General features: G+C 40.4%; 1 protein-coding gene across 5 annotated transcripts in view; it reads right to left on the minus strand.

The window, feature by feature from the left end:
- The window catches only part of PIK3C2A (phosphatidylinositol-4-phosphate 3-kinase catalytic subunit type 2 alpha), a 65,076-nt gene that overhangs the window by 36,066 nt on the left and 6,427 nt on the right, over positions 1–22,583 (minus strand). For 2 of the 5 annotated variants that reach the window (XM_031613879.2, XM_031613880.2), the window contains exon 3: positions 139–1,313. In XM_031613879.2, coding sequence (XP_031469739.2) covers positions 139–1,227 — 1,089 coding nt within the window. In that variant the 5' untranslated portion in view covers positions 1,228–1,313. Of the gene's footprint in view, positions 1–138; positions 1,314–4,213; positions 4,308–7,368; positions 11,582–12,483; positions 12,631–22,583 lie in introns of those variants that run through there. The other 3 variants (XM_031613878.2, XM_090140525.1, XM_090140524.1) reach the window with 3 other exon arrangements.

Here is a 22,583-nt window from a genome sequence, read left to right on the forward strand (position 1 = left end):
TGAAGCATGCATATGTCAGTAACATCACATTGTCTGGACAAGTCAGGTAGTATTTCACAAATAGATGTTAAAGCGCCCTTAAATACTGTGACTAATCATTATCCTTATTGCACTACTTAAAAATATTGATTTACACACCTGTGATGTTTGGCCTTGTAACTTCCCAAGCTGAGCTGTGCGCATGTTTAAGGACTGGCTCCTCGTAACAGTTGCTCCAGAAGATTTCCCATTTATTTTTCTTTCCAGATGACAAGTTACTAACAGCTTCTCTTCTAACAGCACAGCATCCCACGGATCTTCAGCTGTTATACCTGATGCCAGCTCTCCGTGATCCTCTGCCTTATACAAAGTCTCCACACTATCCACTTTTGGTTTACTGAGGGGATCCAAATCTAACCAGTCAAATTTACTGATGTCTCTGCATTTTTCTGAGGCTGGTAGGCTGGAAACTGCAGACTTTATAGCAGTCATCTCTAAGTCTGTGCTTGACTTCCCATTTCTCAGAAATTCTGAGGTGCTTGCAATTTTGTCAAATACTTTTGCCAATTCTGGTGTAAGTACTGGAGGACATATAGGTAGGCTTCCTTGTGGATGGAAAGGTGTAGTAGCTGCCAGTGGATATGAAATGTATTGCGACTGCCTTGGAAGACCAAAATAAATAGGTTCTCTAGAGTGATAAGAGGACATACTTGGATGGAATCCATTCTGAAATACACCAGTCTGTTTTATATAAGAAGCTGAGGGGTAAATAGGAGGTAAAGTGCATGTCACAGGTGCTGGTATCCCAGGTGTCCACTGTCCTCTCTGACCAGAAGGCCCAATATAAAATTGTGAAGACGGAGATGGGCTCAAAATAGGAGTTACTGGTAACGCAGGTACTTTACTAGATTCAAAACTGTCATCCAGCAGCAGTTTCTCCAGTTCAGCATGAGTAAGCTTCTCTATGTCAATGGTACTTAGTTTATCTTCCATTCTCTTGGCATCAGACTCAGGAAACACCATGAGATCATGGTCCTGTTTGCTATGTGTCTGTGTTTTTTGCCCAGTGCTGCTTGAAGAATGAGAAGTTTGTTTATTACCAGCTATACCTCTTTCTTTCTGCATCTTAGCTAACGCCTCAGCTTCCATCTGCAATGCCTCCTCTTTGTCCACGTCTTTTGACCTTGCAGTTGCCAAAGAAGGTGATGAGCGCTGTTTAAATCCATCGCTACTGGATAACTGGGCCATACCGCGAGGGCAAACGTCTGTTTAACGAAGCAACAAGCCCCTCGTACTGCTAGGTTACCCTTGGCTTCAGAATTGGTTCAGCAGCTCTGGAAAGGAAATGAAACATTAGAAAAAGCATAAAAGAAATCATATACAGAGAAGTACTAAGCCGCATACCACCAAATTACAAGGTTGCACACATCCTTCAGAAACTTAGAGCATAAATGTTTAAAGACATCACATTTTTTTTTTTTTAACACAACTTAAGAGAAGCCACAGAATTACATTCACAGGCTAAGCATTCCACAAGACCCATTTACTTTTCTTATTGGTACTTACAGGTAGTTAGAGTAAGTTCTTTTTTTTACTTTTGTGCCTCTAAACCTCAGACTGAAAAAGATGCATTGGGTACCTAATGAACTTCAGATTTGAAGCAATTCCGCACACTTAACCAGTTTCAATTTCAGGGGAAAAAAAAAAAAAAAAGATGTTCTGATTTTTTTTTTCCTGAATATTGTAAATTCCAGCATTGGTAAAGCACACGATCTAGAGGCCTTTCTGTTTACTTCAACATATTTTAGAGAAATGACAGGCCTAGCAAATTGACAACGATAACGACAGCCATAAAGAAAAGAATAAAAAAAGAAGGAATGGCTGAAGAACCTCACTTCCTTTGGATTTTACTTTACCCACCTAAGCACAAAATTAGCACTTAGGAAATGTTATTTTTTGGACGAGCAAGACCGATTATTCAAGTACAGCTGTCATTATTTCTTTTAACAGCTCCTTAAAAGAAGTGTCATTCACTTATGTAAAGGAAGAAACTCTGGAAGGTTACTTTTGCACAAGGCCATTGCCAAGAAAATGACATCTTGCATTCCTTCAATTCCAATCTTGCGCTTGGTACTATTATGCTGCTTCCTGCATTCACCACAATATCTATGCCTCTGTATTAAGATAATTTTCCAACAGGTCACCAGAAGAACCATGCTGGTTTTCTATTATTTCTACAGCTTTTAAACGCAGTTGGGATAGAGTTGACTCCAGAAGATAAGCTGTCTTCCAGCAACAGCTAGCTGCATATCAAGTAGCAAGATAAAAATCGTGAATAATGAGTTTCTGCTAGGAGGGTTATATAAACAGCAATCCTCATTTAAACACTGAACTAAATGTGCCCTTTGGAGGTAAATCGTCATGGGTTTAAGTCATGCAATAATCTACAAATAACAAAAAAGTATCTGCATGAAATAATATATAATAAATGTTATAATTATTAGATATATAGATATTGTCTTCTATTCACACCAATTAGACATTCTTTTCCTCCTTGAATCAGACCAGAGATATGTGGCTTCAGACAAACTGACTGTACTTCTGTCGACTGGCCACAGACAGCAAAATTCTTAACAGATTTCTAACAGATTCTTTAAATTCCTGAAGTCTCTGGCCAACTTTTTGTTTGATCTACTTCATTTCAATGTCTATACTATGAAGGATAGACATCTTTATAAAAGATTCTATATTTCAGCTAAGACTGAAAACAAATTCAGGTCAAATCACTCAAAAATCAAGATTAAACCAGAACTGATGTTGTAGGTACCGAAAGACTTCAAGGAAAATTAGCTCTTTTTTTTCTTTTTTTTTTCTACCATATCTTCCCCCTTCTTCAAATTTAAGCAAAGCCTGTTTCAGTTAGAAGTCAAACAATTTTTATAACATCTCAACCTGTATCAAAAAATAGACTAACAAACAAAATGGCATTTATATCTGTAATGTCTACAACATGCCCCTACGTCAAGAAAAGTGATTTCCCTTAGGAAATAGGAAATTTTAGTGCAAAGCACTGAAAGGCATACCTCAAACTGAACAGATGACCTGGCAGCTCAAGAATACAATGTTTTTCTGACCTTAACTGGACTAAATCCCAAAGTACTATCAGACAACTCAGTTGCTTATCATCTACTTAATTAAAAGCTACCATAATCCTTCCACATCAATGCGTTATACCCCTTAGATATAAGCTAGGGGAGGAAAAGTTGATTCTAGCTTTAAAAAGAACCCTCCACTGTTTTAAACAAGAGAATTCCTAAACACAGAGCTACCGTCTAGTTTAAGAAAAAAAGAAAACCAAAACAAAGCAGCATGCAAGTTAGCTAAAGAATTAAATTTACTTAGATCACGAATGCTTTTCAAGTTTCTGCTCTCTTTTGTACATTTCAAAAAGGTGCTGATTAACAAAGACTGAAACAGTGACAGACCAACATAGTTAAGAAAAAAACAAAAACTGAAAACCACTCAACTGAAGTCCTGGATAATAAAATCTTGAAGAGGAGTTTTGGTGGTGACTCATACGAATCCACTCCACGAAACAGAATTAATTCCTTGCAAGTGCAGGGGAAATCTATGGTAAAAAGCAGACACCAAATCCATTCCCTCACTAAATTAGGCTGCACAGTTAAAATCATAGAATGGCCTGGGTTGCAAAGGACCACAATGATCAACAAGTTTCAACCCCCCTGCTATGTGCAGGGTCACCAACCTCCAGACCAGGCTGCCCAGAGCAACATGCAGCCGACTCATCACAGCCAGGACTATTGCCTCTAAAAAGAAGTCTTGTCCCACCTGCTGCCCATTGGTACATGAATGAACCAGGGAACTCATGAGGAACACAGTGCTGCTGAGCTACTCTACCATAAGGGCATCTCCCAGCCCATATTACAGCACAGCTGCAGCCTTCAGCAACGTTCATTTAGTTACTATCCTCCTGCTAACACAAGTCTCTCTTCTCCTCAAGATGTATTTTGTAGATGGTCTAAGCCCACTAGCCACAGACAACATTCTAATGAGAAGCCTAACATGCTTTGCACCAGCTACGCAGACTGCCCGGATACCTAAGCAGGATTTAATCTCTTCATTAGCTTCCAGCTGGTTAAGATTCCTATGTCAAATTTTCAGAAGCAAGAACCCTGTTCTTCCCAGTTTATGAAGTTCCCTCAGTAATTCCTACCTGGCTTTTCCAAGGAGCAGCAGCACGGAGTGCCTAAGGATTCTCTAATAGCAGCTGGATCCTTTCCCTCAATTTTATTCAAACAAATGGAAATAGGATCACACTCGCTAAGACAGCTGAGAACTATTTGGACAACAACTTTGAAGGTTATCAGTGCATTCTGGTGCTAGCTGATAACAACAGCAGTGAGAACAAGTGATTTTTCTGAAGGAGAAGAGACATAGAGATTATGTGGCCTTCAAAGTAACCATATATAAACCAAAGAACAATAACTTGGGCTCCTTAAGAACCAGGAAACCTTGTTTTTCTACTGAAATGAACAGCTTTGATCTCTGTGCTCACCAAGTAGCCTCCCCCTCTCAAGAAGCTTCTGTTTCAGCGAGCCATGCCCACAGGTAAAGGTTCACTGCTCTGTGTTCAAACATGGTTTGTATTTAAGTCCTGTCCTCCAACACTTCTAAAACATGTACAAATTTGCCTGCAGTTTTTCCAACAGTTGAAAATTAAAAACATCTGATAACTTTACAATAGCTTTCGCAAAACCTCATCCTGCATGGCAGTTTCAAACAGTACGTTCACATGAGAAAGGATCAGAAGCTCCCTAGACATAAAGATCATTAAAGAAAAGGCAAGCCTGCCTTCTAATGTTAACTACATTGCAGCAGCCAACATTTTCACTTAAAAAGACAAGCTCCACTTTGAACTTTTGAAGTTGCAGCCACCTAAGCTCAAAGGCAGACTGCTAACAAAATTTAAACTTCTTCACCACCTACGAAGAGAAGGGACAAAGTAAGGAACTACCCAAGCACTCAGAAGGTTTCAGTTCTAACCACGGATGCAGGAAAGAGCAACCAGAACCATTAGGGGCCATACCTCGGGAAATCAGCAGACCTCTGCAACAGCTGAAGGCATATACAGAACTAAAAGGAATATCTTGAAGTCAAGATCATTCTCTTTATCTACCACGCACTAATCTAAGCAACAACTCAAAAACAAACTTTTCAGCAGTTGATCTGATCACCTTCAAAGGCTCATTTCTCTTTCCAATACGTAAAGAATCAGACAAACACTTGAAATACAATATTTTCTGAGAGTATTTGATCGGATGCGGTAGGGCAGAAACCCACAGACCTCTTCCTCTGACTCCAGTCATGCAGTTTCCATAAGCGAAGCATTTCCTTGGTGGTGTTTTAGAACACACACGTTTAAATGTATTCAAATGCATTCAGACGTTTAGAGTGTGAAGTTCACTTACTCGGTCAAGTATCTGTGTATTGCCATGTCGTTTTATTTAATAGAGCAATGCTCATTACTCAGAATTTCAAAGGAGCCAAGTGCTCCTTTTAAGAGATAGGCGGGAAGATGTCTGGCAATCTCCTTCAGATCAAAGCCTCTACACAGGATTGAAATTAATTTCAAGAACATCTTCATTTTCAGAGGCTTACATAAAAACGAAATGTATCTACATATGCACTGCTCCAGCATTCGTACAAAACTGAACCATGAAGCTGTTTTTCCTAACGAGAAATGTACAGACTTTTGCTAAGAACAAACACACAGGACATTGCATCTCTGCCATGACAGAGACTAATCTCAATAGGTTTCCTATCTAAATGAACAGGGAATGTCTTTATCAGAAAGAAATCCCGCCACCTCAAGCAGAGGTAATCTCACCATCAGCTCATGGACACGTTACTCCTCCACTTAAGCTGACCTGCACAAGCATTTTCTTCTCCAAAAAGCAAAAGCACAACAATAAGGCTTTTAGCATTCTATTTATAGTTTGTTCTAGTGCTAACCAAGCACAGAGTTCATACTATTTGTACTCCATTCTTCAGAAACACGTTACAGCTATTGCACATGGGTGCACAAATTCCTTGGAGTTCCAGCACTAAATACAGAAGCAATGATAACATGTCAGACCGCTTCCTGCCTTCCTTATAAAGCCTTCAAGCAGAGCTTCCTCAAAACAAGAGCAGTATCCACAAAAACTCCCTGTGGCTATTTTGCCATTAACTAAAACAGATTTAAAGCATCTTTCTGCCACTGAATGTCAGCAAACTTAAGAATTAGCAGAGTAGCAGAAACAGCAGCAGTTCTACAGAATAGCAGGAAAAACTTCAGCAAAATAAGAAGGCAGTAATATACTACGGAAAGTACTAATCGCCTGGAAAGGAATTCATAGCAACACATTTGCCACAGCAGGAAAACTCCTTACCAAAAAAAAACACAGGAACTTTGATGTTCAAAAGCCCTCTATTCTAGCCAGATGCATTCACAGATTGCTAGGAAGTGAGAAAACGGAACAGATATTTCATCAAATTAAGTAAATCAGATGAGTTTCTTACAGACTTGTAGTGTGGGCAATTTGGAAGGGGTGGGGGAAGGACTGGGAAGGAAGTATGACAAAATGTTAACTGAGAAGAGATTCTGACAGTATGATCACTATGCTTGAAGTGGCTGAAAACAGAAGATACAGCAAAAAGCAGAGAAACCAGCCCAGCAATGCTTGAGAGAACACAGGCTTTATTCTGCTTCATGTACACACAGCAGCTAACATACCAGATATTTTAATTCTTGAATATGCATTAAGCTGGGTTTCCAATGCTTATCCCTCCCATGCATCTAATAGCATAACGGTCACCAGGAACATTAAAAATTAGGGAAAAAAAACAGATTCTTTACTTGTGTGACAGGCTGCACATCAAGCATGCCTTTGGTATTAAGTGGTTTTCCATGCTTCTCCTCAGATTGAACTATTCCCTTTTCCATGGTCATTCTCCACAAAGTATGTGAACTGTTTATTTGTTAGAAAGACTTTCAAAGTCAAATAAACAGCCTAAACAATAAGTATAAAATTAGATTGATAGCTTTGTCTCTTAAAAAAAATCAACAACCGACAAGAAAAAAGCCACCTCTTTCTACTGCTTTAATTTGGAAGAACTTATGTGCTGCAGATACACCTGATACAAAATGTAAATTATTGGAAATAAACTGTAAAGAAACATTCTTTAATTTACGGACAAATGTGCAAGTTCTGGAACAAACAAGATGTCCACCTTCTAAAAATACCATTAGTTCCCAGTGTTTCAATAAAGGTGTACATAAGTAGCCTGAAAGATCAATGTTTGCACCACAGTTCTACAGTGTTGTACCTCCACCAAAAGTCAGCAGCTCCTTGAAGTAACTCATTGTAGCAAAACTGGAAGATTCCTCCTTGGAGATGAGGTTAACCGTTGGCTGAAAAGGTTGAATCCATTTCACCTCAGATCCTGTCCAGAGAATCTTCAAAGATAGTTTCAGCAATTTAAACAAGGGTGAGATTTTTAATTGGGCACAAAGTTTGGATCAGTGTTCCCTTCTGTTTTGCTCCAGTCATTCAGCCTCTAAATACCCAAACAGCTGTAATGAGACCAACAACTACACCTCTTCATTTAGATTTTAAAAATTCACTTCCATCCAGAAAGTACAATTTCATCACAAAACTTCTGATTTTAACAGCTAAGTAAGAATAGGGTGTTTCTAATACCAGAAGAGGAAGCCTCCAGGAATGCTTTGAAGTCTTTCAACATTGGCAACAAATCTCGGAAAACAAACAAAAAACAGCATCAGCTGTTTCAGTGCATATGAGAACGCTTCGGAACTCGCTTACTTTGGTCAGCTATCATCCATAGCATTATGCAGAAGATTCTAGACATGGCATCCTTTGTCAGATTGTTCAATCAGGATTTTTGACCAATGTTCCCAGACAACATTTCCAAGAAAGCACCCACCACAGTGTTCCAGCCAAATGCCAACATAGGCGGCTGTAGCTACCTACAGATGTTTTTGATGGCTACAACACATTCTTCCCCTTCCTGAACCAGCAGCTCGCACCCTCAGCCACTGCAAGCCACTCCAGCAGTGGATGTAGATACACACTGATTAGGTACAGCAAGCCTGTGAGCTTCTTTGGCATATCTGTGCTGTTACACTCCCCCTTCCAAATTCTGGACCCAATTACCATTTCAGTTGTCTGCTAAAGAGATAGAGATCTTAATTAAATTCCACTAGGCTGTGTAAAATCAAGCAATTGAAGGCAGCCAATAGCAGACTGAAAAAAAAACAGTAGCATGAGCTTACATTATTGGACATTGCAGATTTATTATTGGAAGAATCTTTATAAATACTTGAATCATTCCATGATGTCCTTAAGGCTGAGGACACAGATCAACAGGAAACTTAATATCAATTCTGTCAGCTGTAAAACTACTCACTGACATTTATATCTCTGTATTTCACTCCATTTTGTCACTCTCTGACACTACACCTGCAATTCTGTTCCTGCACAGTACTTCATGGATGCAGATACAAGAAAAAGCAATCACGAAACTGATGGCATCTCAGGCTGTTTCACTCCACTGCACTCAGTCAAGACTTTTTCCATCCCTTACAGCCAAGCCTATTACCAGCATTGTTAGACAAAGGCAAAGAATTTTGGTTCTGTTGCAATGTCTCTTCTTACAGAATAATGTTTTCATATCCACTCCTGTTTATTTTAAGAACTTTTAAATGGTTTCTTCTGCTTTTCAACCACTTCTGAAGTTGTGCATTTCTCCAGATCAGCCATACGATTCATGCACTTTTCCCATCAATCTCTCCTTTCAAATGCACTTGAAAACCCACGTATGATGAGAAATACACCACACAGAATCAATATTAGCTACTGCTTTAGGGCATGGCTTCTTTTTAAGCAACGTCAATGCCCCAAATAACTCGATTCCCATCTGAATAATTCACTCAGTAATCCACAATATGCAAAATAATTTCTCTTTTAAAATGTCACATATACACAACCACAGAAAACAACAGAATGGACAGGACCTCAGAGGATGTCTAGCTCAACCTCTTGCTCAAAGCAGAGTTAATTCTAATAATTAATTACACATGCACAGCTACAGTAGAAGAATATATTTACTGACGTGCTGCTGTGAAGCCAGTACTTCACATCTGTACCACTTTTAATTTTGTTGTGTTAGTCAAAAAATAAACAAATCCATCCTAGAGTAACTTCTGCACTAACTGTGGGCACTAACTGCAGACATAGAGTTCCTGCACTATTCCAACTCTGAACAGCATGCACAGTAGAACATGGAGAAGACCTTGCCATCAGAGTTCTAGTGTGGGTTTACCTCTGCAGCATCGTATTGGTACCAGGCTACCAGTCTAACTAAATGCAGCTCTGCTGCAGGAGCCAAATTACTTCTGCCACTTGCTTCAGCAGACAAGCTTCCCTGCAGGCAGGGAACTTGCACAGTTTCAGTTACAACTGGTTGATGCTTCTCAGTCACCAACCTGGTACGTCTGAAAGTATTAAACAGTTGTTGATTACTGACCAAGCCAAGGCACTGTTTACACAGACCTCTTAGCTGTACATACTAAAATGCTTCTAAGATGTATTATTTTTAAAAACAAACAAAAAAAGCACAAAAACAAAACACTACATTGGTAGATAGAAAGGTGACAGGATGGTTATATCACGTCAGACCACAAGTTTATTTTGTCCTTGTCTCTATGGGTAGCTTCAGAAGTGCACAGGAACAAGACAAGCACTAACCAACTTTTCCTCAAAATACTCTTCCAGTTTCCACTGGAATCCTGAGATAACTTCTCTAATATTTAACACCTGAGTTGGATTTTTCCTCCAGGAATCTGTCAAGTTGTTCACTGGCCTCAGGTAAACCTGGCAGCACCTTGTATTTTGCTGCTGCAATGACAGCCTAAGCAAAGAGTGTATCAATCAGCACTCAGCTGTTCTTGATATGTCTGCTAAAACTACCAACATCAATAGCAACACCGCAGCAACCAGCTACCAACTTGTGCACGCCGAGTTAGTTCATCGAGGTCAGCATGCAGCAATCAGTTTCTAGATCTGAGCTGGCAAAGTCTCAACACAGATAGCTAAAGGTCCATGTGCTACAGACTGCAGGCTTCCCAGCGTTTTCTTTTTTTAAACAGATCGATGTGACATTATAATTTTAATGCTAAGCACCTGAAAAGTACGAGCTACATGAAATGTGCAGACACACTTCCTCTCTCTATTCCAAATTCTCCATGAAAGCATTCCCAAGTGACTACATTTGGAACAAACTGAACTTACTTTGCAGTACATAAGTGCAGATTGCATTTCTGCTAAAAAGTAGAGATAAAAGCAATGTTTCCCATGACTTTTCTTTAATGTGAGCTTTGAGGGAGATATTTTACTCTGAATCACTTATAGAACAAATGAGATTTATATAGCACTGGCATGCTTAGAAACATTTCCTTTGCTGACTTGCCCAGTCTGGAAACAACTTCTGCATTCTTCTGAAGAAACTGACACTGCTGCAGCCTTCCCATGTACAAAGGGGCTGGATGAATGCTGTATGAGATGGATGATTGATGTTATTGGTCACTGCTGATAAAAACTGAACTCTGGTTCTGGTAAGTAATTACACATCCACAGCTACGGTAAAGGAATAATTTACAGATATACTGCTGTGAAGCCAGCGCTTCACATTTGTGCTACTTTCACTCATTTTTAATTTTGTTGTGTTAGTCAAAAAATAAATCCATCCTAGAGTAACTTCTGCACTAACTGAACACTAAGAGGCAATCATTACTCGCAGTCTCAAAAGCAGAATATCTTTATCTCAGTGTCATGACCTCAAAACAACACAGGATATGTTATGCTTACAGCATGCTACCGATCAATGTTACTTCATTGGTTTGTTTTTTTTTTAAAGCTCTCACAGGATAACTTTCAGATTGATCAGGACCAAAAAGACACAATATGCAACCCTTCTCTAATTACATTCAAACTCTTGGTAGCATTAATTTTTTTAACAAGTTCTATACTGGTCTAGTTTTAGTCCCATCCCAAAACCTCACATGACAAAAACTCCTCAACATCACCCCAGCATTTTTGTAAGTAAGCTCTGAATTCAAATTTCTTCAGCTAGAGAGCAGGAACAAATTTATAATAGCAGTATATCATTAAAGAATACCACAGGTTGCAATTTCACTCAGTTTGAGAAGCAAGAAACAGAAGAGCACATATTCAGAAAATAATTATTTACTTGGCATTTTGAAAGGTGTCATTTTCTACTTAAGGCATTCAATTTCCCTTCTTGCTGTACAGAGCTAGTCAAAAAAAAGATAAAAAAACAAAAAAAAACCAACACCAAAACTAAATCACCAGTGTATACTTATGTACACTGGTTAACTGTATGGATGAGCCTTTATGTTTGTGACTGTAACAATATCCCAAAAGAGGAACCTTCAGGAGTACCAGTATGCTGTGATTAAGTAGGTCACGTTTATTTTATGAAACTACCAGGAAAAAAGTAGAGTGTTTTTTTTTTTCCTCTTCTTGAGACTTGTGTATATATATATATATATATATATATTTAAATACTATTGCTCTTATATAAAAGATTTCCAAACACAACACAACATCAAAGAGGGCCAGGCTCTAATTTATTCAGAGGCTGCAACGTCAAACGTTTGTTACTTGGCTTCTTCTCCCTGCACTTTCTCCGGCTGCCTTTACCTTCTATGCAACTTCCTTTTATTGTCCACCTATTCTCGGTAGTTTCGCCACAACTTCTTTCTGACTTCTTTTTACGAACCCGCTGGACGCCGCATCCTCTGCCCCCAGCTGCAGCCCATCAGCCCGTGCCGGGCAGCACAAAGGAAGTTTTCCCAGGCCCGCTGGCAGCGCTGAGGCGCTGGGCCAGGCCCCAGGAGCCCCAAACCCCGCGGGCAGAGCGCTGCTGGCGGTTACTTCACCCCCCCCCCCCTCCCCGCCCGTCTCTTCCCTTCGGGATACTTCGCAGACCATCCATCCCCACCGCCCGCGCACCGCACAGCGAACTCTCACAAACAGCACCGAGCGTCTCTTCCACCCTCCGCTCCGTCCCAAAGCAACACCGCGCAGGCAGCCAACAACGAGAGCTGCTACCTGGGGGCTCCGCACCCGCGCTCCCGGGACCGGCCGCAGCCCCCGACCGCCGCCGCGGGAAGCCCCGCGCTCACGGGAACGCCGGCTGCGCCCGCACCGCTCCGCCGCGCAACCGGAGCGGCGCAGGCCCCTATGGACGGGGCAGCGCCGCCAGCCGCGTTCGGACCCGCCGGGACGGCGGGCGGCGCCGCGTCGTGGCCGAGGGTCGCGGCGCCGCGACCCCCGAGGAGCGAGAAGCGAGAGGACGCCGGCGGGAGGGCGCGGAGCGGAGCCGCGTCCCGCCACCCACCTCGCAGCAGCGCCGCCGCCCCGCGGCCGCGGCCATTCCGCTTCCTGCCCCCGCCGCCAGGCTGCAGGCTGCACGCTCCCCGCTCGTCGCCCCCCTCTCGCCGCGCCGCCGCCACCGCGCGCCCACTTCCGGCCCCGGCCCCCACCGCTGGCGCGCAGCAGGGGCGGGAAGAGGGGCGGGGCTTCGCTGTAAGGAGATGGGCGGGGCGCGTCCCGACACCGCCTCACCTGCGCCCCTCTGGATTGCAGCTGGTGCCACAGCGCTCCGCACGGAACGCTCCTACGTGCCACGCGGTAGCTTCCAGTCAGAGGGTGCTGCCTCAAATAATCCAGTACGGTTACTAAGGGTACTCCATACACTAAGTTCCAGACAATACAAAACACCTGATTAAACACAAAAGTGAAAAGCATCCACTCAGCAGCTACAACATCAATGAATCCATCAGGAAGGAAACGTGCATTAATCTGCTCAGCATGAGTACAAGGCAGCTGTCTTACCTGGCAATTTCAAGCAGACCATGACTATTCGATGGATGAATAACACCAGTTCTTAGCGCACCATAGCATCAGTCAGTGCCTGGCAGTGCCACTGGGGCAAACAGGAACCACAGAAGCAGCAAAAAGGAGGATGTTTGGCCCCTTCTGTTGGCTACAGCAGACTTTCAGACCATCTCCATGCCTGTTTACCAGAGAATCTTCTGAGTGTTCCTTGGAAAATTCTTAGGAATTTTTCCATATGTACTTAGCACGTATTTTAAAACTTCAGCTCACCCTTCTTAGTGATCCTTTTTTCAATATGTTTACATATTCTTAGGGTACTTCTCGTTAAGTAGGCACTAATTTTCTACAGGCAAACTGAATACACCATTCCCTTGCTCACACTCAGCATTGTTGGCCCCGCTTCCATGGCTCCAATGACAGCCACACCACACGCACAGGTGTGCTCCAGAAGCAGCACCAGCCAGCCCTCAGAAACAGCAGTCCTACATCAGATGGCAAGCAGCATTCCCCACAGCTTAGCTTTAGTGATGGGGAGGGAAAACTGTTCTGCTTCCAGAGAGAGAACTGCCCGGCCCTGGGAGCCCGGCTTCTAGGAAGAAGGACGCTACCCCCAGCTGAGTCAATAAAGGGAACAATGGCATAGCCTGCAGACTGCCTTCTCAGTGGGTAATTACAGACTACACACCACCGCATGAGAACACGACGTCAGCTTGAAAGTATTTCTTACACAGGAAGTTACTAATATGCGGCTGTAAACCCAACGCACAAGGTGCACGTCCCAGCAGTCTCACTATCTTGTTACTATATATGTTGTCTGATACACTGTTCCAGTGTCACAGCTGCCCTGGGAGTTTTCAGGAAACACTTAGTGATCATAACATCTCGCACAGAAGAAAGAATAAGGTACTGCAAGTAGACAAGCAGTAAAAAAAATCCATATAATGTTACCGACATTCTTACTAATATTTAAATGATATACTACAGGCAGAATAAACATGAGGGCATTTGTTCAAATGTTTGGAGAAAATAAGTGCTGTGCTTGCTGCCCTTAATACTCAGACCTCACAAAAGAACTCCAACGTAACATATGCAAAAAGCAAATCACTTCGTGTAAATAACCAGACTAATGCTGGGATTAACTGGAAATCTCATAAACTGCAGCTGGCAGATGCCTTTTAAAACAATTTTTAGGATAAAGAAGTTTTATGTATATCCAGATCAAAAGGCCAACTACATGCAATGAAAACATAAACAAATGCATTGGCAGAGACAACATATGGAAGTACAGACATCTTTCAAAAGAAAGTTGCCTTCGTTTTCATCTCAGCCTGAAACACATTTACGTAAGCCTTCCAAATTTAACAGATGAATGCCTCAATATAACTACTGGAATTCCTACTTGCCCTTCATTAATTGGAAGCAATAAAGTCGGTGTCTATTGTTAGAGCATCCTTTCTGAGAATGAGGAATTGTTAGTAGAAACAACGGGAATTTTAAAAGGACAAATGTGCTTCCTCTGCAAATAGGAAGAACATATCCCAACGAAGAAAAAATCTCTTAACAGATTGCATTTTGCATACCAGAACGTGGTGCTTACTTTATGCACATCTATTCCAAGGAAATTCCCAGATGTTCGTTCATCAGGGTGGGAATGCAACATGAAGTTCACCCGCATCCTGTTGCACACTCTCGTTAGCACTGACCACATCACTGCTTCTCACTGCCTCCCAGAGCAGCCTAGAGCAATGGCCCACAGCTGCATTTCAGCCCTACACTTCATCCCAAAGCACTCAGCTTCAACACAACAGTCCCCATGTGAGTCAAGGAAACCCTGGGCACTTGTCACAGGTGGCAAACTGTAGCTTTTCTTGAGTCTGTGGTCATGAAAAGCCTCATGGCTTGTGATTTATATGGACAGAGTAGCTTAGGAACTTAGGTTTGAAAGAAAAAGGCATGTTCATGAAATACCCTAACTCAGACCATGCAGGAATTGAAAATTATTCGTCTAGATTTCTTGAAAAGCAGCCTAACATTAGAGTCATAAAGCTATGGCATCAGGTGACGTGTGAATTAGAAGCTAAACAACTTAATCTTCATTTTAAAATATACTTAAAAACTGTTAGCTTGAACTGCTACAGCAATCTACCAGTCTCCAGTAATCAAGACAGCTAAAGTTCTAACATCACCAAGCTGACTACAGCTCTCAAAGGCAATAATTTTCAACCACTACTTGTGGAATCTTTGGTAGTTTTTAATCAAAATTTTAGCTGTAATTTTTTTTTTTTTTGTCTGTGCACTTATTTCTCTTCTCTAAAACCAGCAGAGGGAGACAGGTTCTTTTCTACTCCTGAAGAAAGGAAAATACATTTTCTGTGAAAACATACCTTCTGAGCATTCAGCATAATTTCCTACATTAGTCTCACAAAGCTTTTTCTTGGCAATTTTGGACTTTGTTATCAAACCTCATTTTGCTTGCTCTGTTTATTCAAACACCTACTGCTTACTGCTGAATTAACACCTGCAGATGTAAGTTACTAATATTTTGTTGTGGAGATATTCCAGTGAGAAACGTGATAACAGTGTTAGTAATGAAAGAAAAAACAACTTTGGCTATAGTTATGTTTTTATTGTTTCACTGTTATGCAACAGTTCCAGGTTTTCACTCTGTAGGTCCACATACAGCTTCCAAAAGTAACAAAATTATTTCAGCTACACATGAGTTACATTTAAGCTCAAGCAATGTTCCCATCTGCAATAAGAAAAAACATGCTAAAAATTTCTAGCAGAAGTACAGTCTTCAGCTAACTTCTTTGGACCCAGGTCTTGTTTCAGTAAGTGAAGATTTAGGTACTAGCAGCCAAAATACTATTGCTATTAACATTATTTTAGAATAGAAAATTGGTTAAGTCCCACACAATTTAAACATCTCTACAGCAGTGGGTCAGGGCAAGCATTTCAAATTCCTAGCAAACAACTTCATGTTTACAGAGTTTTTAAGGAAATTATATCCAGAAGAGCTGCTGGACCAGGGAACTGAAGAACAGAAAATTTCCTAAACTTTACTATCAACTTCAGTGCTAATATTTTGTGATTTTATTTTATTTTACATAGAGAAGAAATTATATGAAATGGTTTTGCATGGGAATGACTGATCAACTGCACATCCACACAACTGCTATCATTTGAAAGCTTTAAATAAAAATAAGCTTCTGAACCTTCTTAAAATGGAGTGCAGGTTACAAAACATATGCATAATCTGTGACAGTGCTGCAACATGCTCTGCAGGTACCATGGGACAGTTTACAGTATACAATGGCAAGGACAATTAATGTAAGCATGACGCCAGAATAACCTGAGGGCAAAACTGTGGACAACAGGATGCATACCTGGGAACAGCTATCACTCCTTGGGTAAAGGTAATAGAGGTAATTGGGAAGACTTGTGGCAAATCATGTCTTTAAAATCCCAATTATAGCAAGTCATGCTTACTCAGATATCCAAAGACAGAAGATGATAAAGCTTCATACCAACTACTTGCTAGAACTGCCCTGTGTCAAAGAATTAAAAGAAAATAAAATCAGCAACAGATGTAGGAATCCTACAGCATGAGATTTCCACAGTGATCTCCGGCAGGTTATCATGAAAAAGGCTACTCTTGTCTTCCTCCAGCTGCCAAAACCCTGACACAAACTAACTGCATGAGGCTCCCTGTAGTAACCCCACATTCATTAGTAACATGACTTCACAGTTCTTTAAGTATTGTAAGTCAATGGAAATATTCTACCCTGAAGAAAGAATGAGCAATTGTTTATGTCATAGACTTGTTCATAACCACACAGTATATAACACTGAAGAAATTATCGTATCAAAGGCATTCAATGAGCTCAGTTTTCATATTTCTGTCCAAGTCTGATTCTGGTATGGGCTTGGCCCTTAATCCTTGTATTCTGGTGTACAATTTTTTTTTTGTAGTTTCCACAGGGGAAGTTAAGTGCACAATGTGCTTCCTGGAGGACATTAGTAAAACTGGTTACCAGGTTAAAGCTCAATGATTCAAACTCAAGATTTTATCTAATGAATGCTGGAAGCAGTGGGTAATTCAAATTGCTTGAAATCATTGCCAAGGTGCTTTAGTTGGTAAATAAGCATCTCATGCTTAGGAATGATGGTTATGTAACAGTAGGGTACTGCATACAAGAGTACACATTATTCAGTACATATACACATTATTACTACTTGCATTTGTTGTTTACATTAATGCACAGAAAGGCACCCACGCATCTGAAGGACGAAACTCAATATTGTTTTAATGAAACTGATCTCTGAGTTCAGTGGAAGACTTTTTAGATAGGACAGCAGTAGTTAGCACCCAGCAGAGAAGTATTAATGCACACTGCAACTCACTTGAACAACTTAAGACAGAGTGTGAGCGTGGGAGAAGAAAAATAAGAAAAATAATGTGTTTATGAATTCACCTGCTCACTGAGAACTTCAAGGACTGCTCATCAGCATACTACACACAGTCTCATTATTAACTCTGTCTTCATAGATGCTCCTCACCTGTCAGAATAATCCTACTAAATCTGTAAGGAATCTTATCAGGACCAGGTTTATCTGGATGAGGAGCTACAAGATATGGTTTAGTAGCTTGTGGTAGCAATGGAAATGGGTGGACAGTTGGAGTAGATGATCCTGTAGGTCCTTTCCAACCTTTTGATTCTATGAACCCAAGCATGGGTGTGCAGAACACATTATGAACAGAACTCACCTTCTAAGAAGTCAGTTGGAGAAGTCACCTGGTCAACAAATCTCAGGATCCATAGTCATTCCTCTGCAATGTGACACGCCAGGTCATTAAAAAAAATACAGCAGTCATCCTAATGAAGAGCAGTACCTGAGCAGTACTGAAGCACTTGCAAACCAGTATTAGCATTAAGAAAACTACTTATTATCTAAATGCAAATATAATGCTAAATTTTAAATAGCAACAGACCTTTGCTTGAGAAACACACTGAAGAGTAGCTAAAGGATATGAATGAGAACACAGATAAGAGTATGGCATTTCAATGTAGTGGCATAGACCAATTCTGACTACAATACCTTACATGCTACAGTGCAGCAAGTATTCAAGTAAATGCTTGTGTTTGGTGAAAGTATGGAGCAGTCCAAGTGGTTTTCCATTAAAACAGGAAATCCTTTTGCTTTAATACAAATACTGCTTCCAATAGAATATTTCCATTAGAGTATCTGCTCCATAGAGTAGAAATTCCTCATCGTGCCAGGAGTGACATTACTGCAACATTAATGCAAAAATCAAGATCATGCTTATGTTTTGCTTTAGTTTCATTTACAGAAGAGCCTAAAAAGAATTAAATTATCTTTGCCTTATTCCTCTAGAATCAACTGGTGAATCTACCTGCAGCAGTTTGGCACCCCCTAAAGGTACCAGGCTGAATCTTTGACCTGTGAGAAACTATTAAGATGCCAACCTAATTAACAGCTAGGTTCTCCAGCTATTTGCCTATACTCTGTTAGTGAAGCCATCCTGTTCTTCCTAGTTTCACATAATTAGGAACAAGTCCAACTACAGTCCTCAAATTATTATTATTATTTTTTTTTTTAAATCTTCTACCTGATATTAGAAGCCTTCCAAAACCTGGAAGGTCTAAGTGACAAAAGTCATTTTTTCCTTTTATAAACAAGTAGCTTTTCTAGATTTGAAATCTAAGTTAAGATTAATATGCCCAGAGAAGCTGAAGGTGCTCTCTCCCTGGAGGTGCCCAAGATCAGGTTGGAGGGGGCCCTGGACAGCCTGATCTAGTGAGTGGCAACCAGCCCATGGCAGTGGAATTAGAACTGGATGGGCTTTAAGGTCCCTCCCAACCAAAGTAATTCTATGATTACAGAACAGCCATGTCATGCAGTGAAATATTATATATTCATTTGCTGCTACTACACTTTCTAAAGCAGCAGAAAATATGCAGTACTGATGATCACTGATCTCTCTCTGGTTAAGAGAAACTTTAATACTTTAGAATAAAGTCAAACAGAAGTGGAATTTTTTCAAGCCTCAAAATACAAAAACCATAGAAGCTATCATCTTCCTAGGCTCCTAAAGAACTCCTGAGATGACTTTGATTGTACATACAGTATGTCCTTGCAGCTTCCACTGAAGTGCTAAGATACAGATTTGAAAGGGTTTTGTTGCTGTCCTGAAATTACTGCTATCACAGAACCCACATTTTGGAATAGTCAGGCTAAAATCCTACTCTCAATTCTATATTTTTCCTTAATATCACAGTTTCATGAGTTCTGTAGTCATCATACAATATTCTAAGGAAAATGGCAGACAGCCTGACAGCTGTAGAGGGCTTACACTGATAGCATTTTAAGAATCCTTCTTTAATCTGGTTTTAATGGAAAATAAGTTTCACACATTTTCTATTTGTACCAAAATGAACACAGTTATCTCACTGCTAACTAAAACTCCCTGGAAGTTTGGAATCAGTTACATGCAATCTCAAAAATCACTGTATTGCTTTCAGAGAAGAGAGGAAAAAAACCAAAGTACCAGAAAAACTGAAACTGTTTCTGTGACAGCACATATCAGAAAGTAGTTTGTTAATATTACACATACATGTGTGCCTAGCACCTCTGCAAATAAAGGACTTGAAAGATAGACACTGCTTGCCTAATGGCAAAAGGCAGACAGATGTGATGACAGAGGTGGAGCTTGTCCTGAAAGCTTTTTTTTTTTTTATTAAATCCATGCTTAAGCTGCATGTCACTCTGTTACCATTAAGCACTGGGAATGAAAGCTTTGGGCTATTGCTATAAATTAGGATTCAAAGATCTAGCATTGGCTTTGAAAACCCTAAGCAATTAAATAACCTGATGGTGGTTAGTACTAACCTTTAGTAATATAAAAGTCAAAACATTTTAATGCACCAAAGACATCAATTCTTGCCTAAAACTTGAGTCTTACAAGGAACTCTATGTTTGTAGTCATCATTCAGAAGGCAGTTTGAAAGAACATCCCTTTCAAAGTATTTGCAGGGGCTGCATGCGTTCTTTTGCACAAGAAGTTTTGAGGAGAGGTTGAGATAAGCTAGAGATGAAAAGGTTTTGTTGCTAGGTAAGCCCACTGGTCTTAAAGTAATGAGGCAACTAAACTTGAACAGTCTCCTAGGTGAAGTTATACAACTGCAGCATGAGATGTGTTATCAAAGGTTTTTTGACAACAGATCCCACTTGCTCAGGCAAACCAGTTTGTCTTGCTAACAAAAGCTTTTACACTGCACATGACATTTTAGTTGGTGGAGGGCACAGCATACGGAAGGACAGTGCTGTGAGAATTAGGCCAGAAAAAGTAACAAAGGAAGTAAACTCCAGAAGAACAGTCACTGAATTCTATTCCATTTCATTGGTCAGCATGTCTCACAAACATTCCTATCAGTTCTACCCTTCACAAATGTAGACATTTCCAGTAGTTGTAACAGTTTCCATTAAGATAGACAGTATTAGCTATCCTTATTCCAACATCAACACCAGAAAAGTAAGCAGCCTTTAGCTGACCTTTCTAGGAAGCTCGTAGGCATTGGGTCACAGTGCAATTCTCTCAATCTTAAACTGTATCCACCAACTTGGAATCAAAGCTTCCTGTTGCTTGTTTCCGTATGTGGTGCTAGGTCCAAAATGCAGAATAACTTCTTTGCTTCACAAGTTACAAAACTCTTGGCTTGACTGTCACCTATCTCACACAATAAATATGAATAGTAACTACTGTAAAATATTTTGTATTTAAACTGTAAGGAGAAATAGCGTCTAAGTCATAACAGCACGATTGCTATTTAGTTGCATAATTGATTTGCTATTGGTCTTCCAACAATTAGTTGGAAGAGTGAGTAGCAACTCTGGTTTTCTATCCATAGAAGGTTTTCCATACCCTTTCCTTCCAAATGGCCATCTGTGACCCAGGTGGGTCACAGAACTTTTCATCCAAATCTGATATATTCAATAAAATGACCAGTTAGATATCAAAGGAGATGTCTGTACAGGCTGTGCCTTCTGAAATAAAGATCAACCTATACAAGGAAATGTTATACTGGTCTGTCCTTTTGCCTGCTCCAGGATATGTAGCTTTTTTTGAGCAAGATCATTATGATTTATTTTCATTTGTCGACAGTAGGTACAAGTCTGCATCTTCATTTTTTAACACACAGCTTGACAGAAAAAAAGAATTACACACCATGCTTTTTCAAATATTCTCACCCAGTCAGATTTTTATGAGTACTTTTTAAGGCAAGGAAAAATATTTGTAGTGCAGTGTTATACGTGTTGAAATTGCCAAAGAATAAAGACTGACAGTTGATGAAGTACAACCTACAACAGATAAAGTGTGAAACTATTTTTAAAATACTTCTGTGCTTAGCTAGAGTTTATGCACACCAATGAAAAACACTCTGCCACACCTTCTGCAAAAATTCATTTTTAAAGTTTTATCAGAGAAAGAAGTTGGATTGATTTCCCTTTCTATAACAAAGTCACTGCTGCCACAGATTATTTACTCCTCTTGCTCATAATACTGCTACTGAAGAGCACGCATTTCATTTCTAATGCAGACAAAACGTTTCCTGATGGATCTGAACCAACGCAGGATGGAGCAAACCATATCCTCCCATTCAAACTTCCTCAGCAAGTTTTTCAGGAACAAGATACTGTAGAGGCCCAGCAAGGACACCAACAATACTTTTTGCTGAAGCGTATTCATTTTTTTCCAGTGTGAGGAAGCATACACTTGCAGTTTAACTCATTGTTATGATGAGAACACTAATTATTTCTTTCAACTTCCAAAGCCACAGAACAGTGCTGACAAACATGCATGTTAAATTCCAGGTTAGCCAGAAGAAACAACAGACAAAAAGGGGTTCGCTTCATGCTATGGAATGTCTGGAAAGATTAAGAAAGCGGCCAGGAGACCACAAATCCTCCTATTATGGTTTCAAGGGAAGATTGAGTCTTCAGCACGTTCCCAATGGAATAACAGCAGATAAAAACAAATAGGCTGCAGACAAACAGAGGACCGGGGAGTGGGAACTGCTTCTGCACAAGCATACAAAAATGAAAGGTGGTAAATTCTGGTTTAAATCCTCAGCTTCCTTACTCACTGAAAAACACTCTTAATACAGACTTCCACCTGCATGCTAGCGCACACTTGTGCATGCTTCCATTCACTGCTCATGAGCATGCACTCACACTGATCCCTCTTTACACTCACACACAGCTCCCATGTGCCTATTTGCAGACACACACTCAGTCCTGTATCATGTGCACATGCCCACATGTACTTACTAATACAACTGCACCTCCTCGCACTCAGATGTGCTTCTCCCTCTGAGATTTTCTTACTAAAGCAAGTTGTCATTCTTCAGCTAAGCATTTTGTATGCTTACCAACAACCTGAAGGTCTGCTAATGGCACTTCTTATTTTGCTTGTACTTAAATACATCAGGATCTAAACACCGTTAAATTTAAAAGCTTAATAGAAAATGAAGACCTTTGGTTTGCATGATTCATAATGTGATGTAATAGCACTTTTCA

Source organism: Phasianus colchicus, chromosome 5 (genome assembly GCF_987193195.1).
Source record: "Phasianus colchicus chromosome 5, bPhaCol1.hap1.1, whole genome shotgun sequence".
NCBI classification, from domain to species: domain Eukaryota; kingdom Metazoa; phylum Chordata; class Aves; order Galliformes; family Phasianidae; genus Phasianus; species Phasianus colchicus.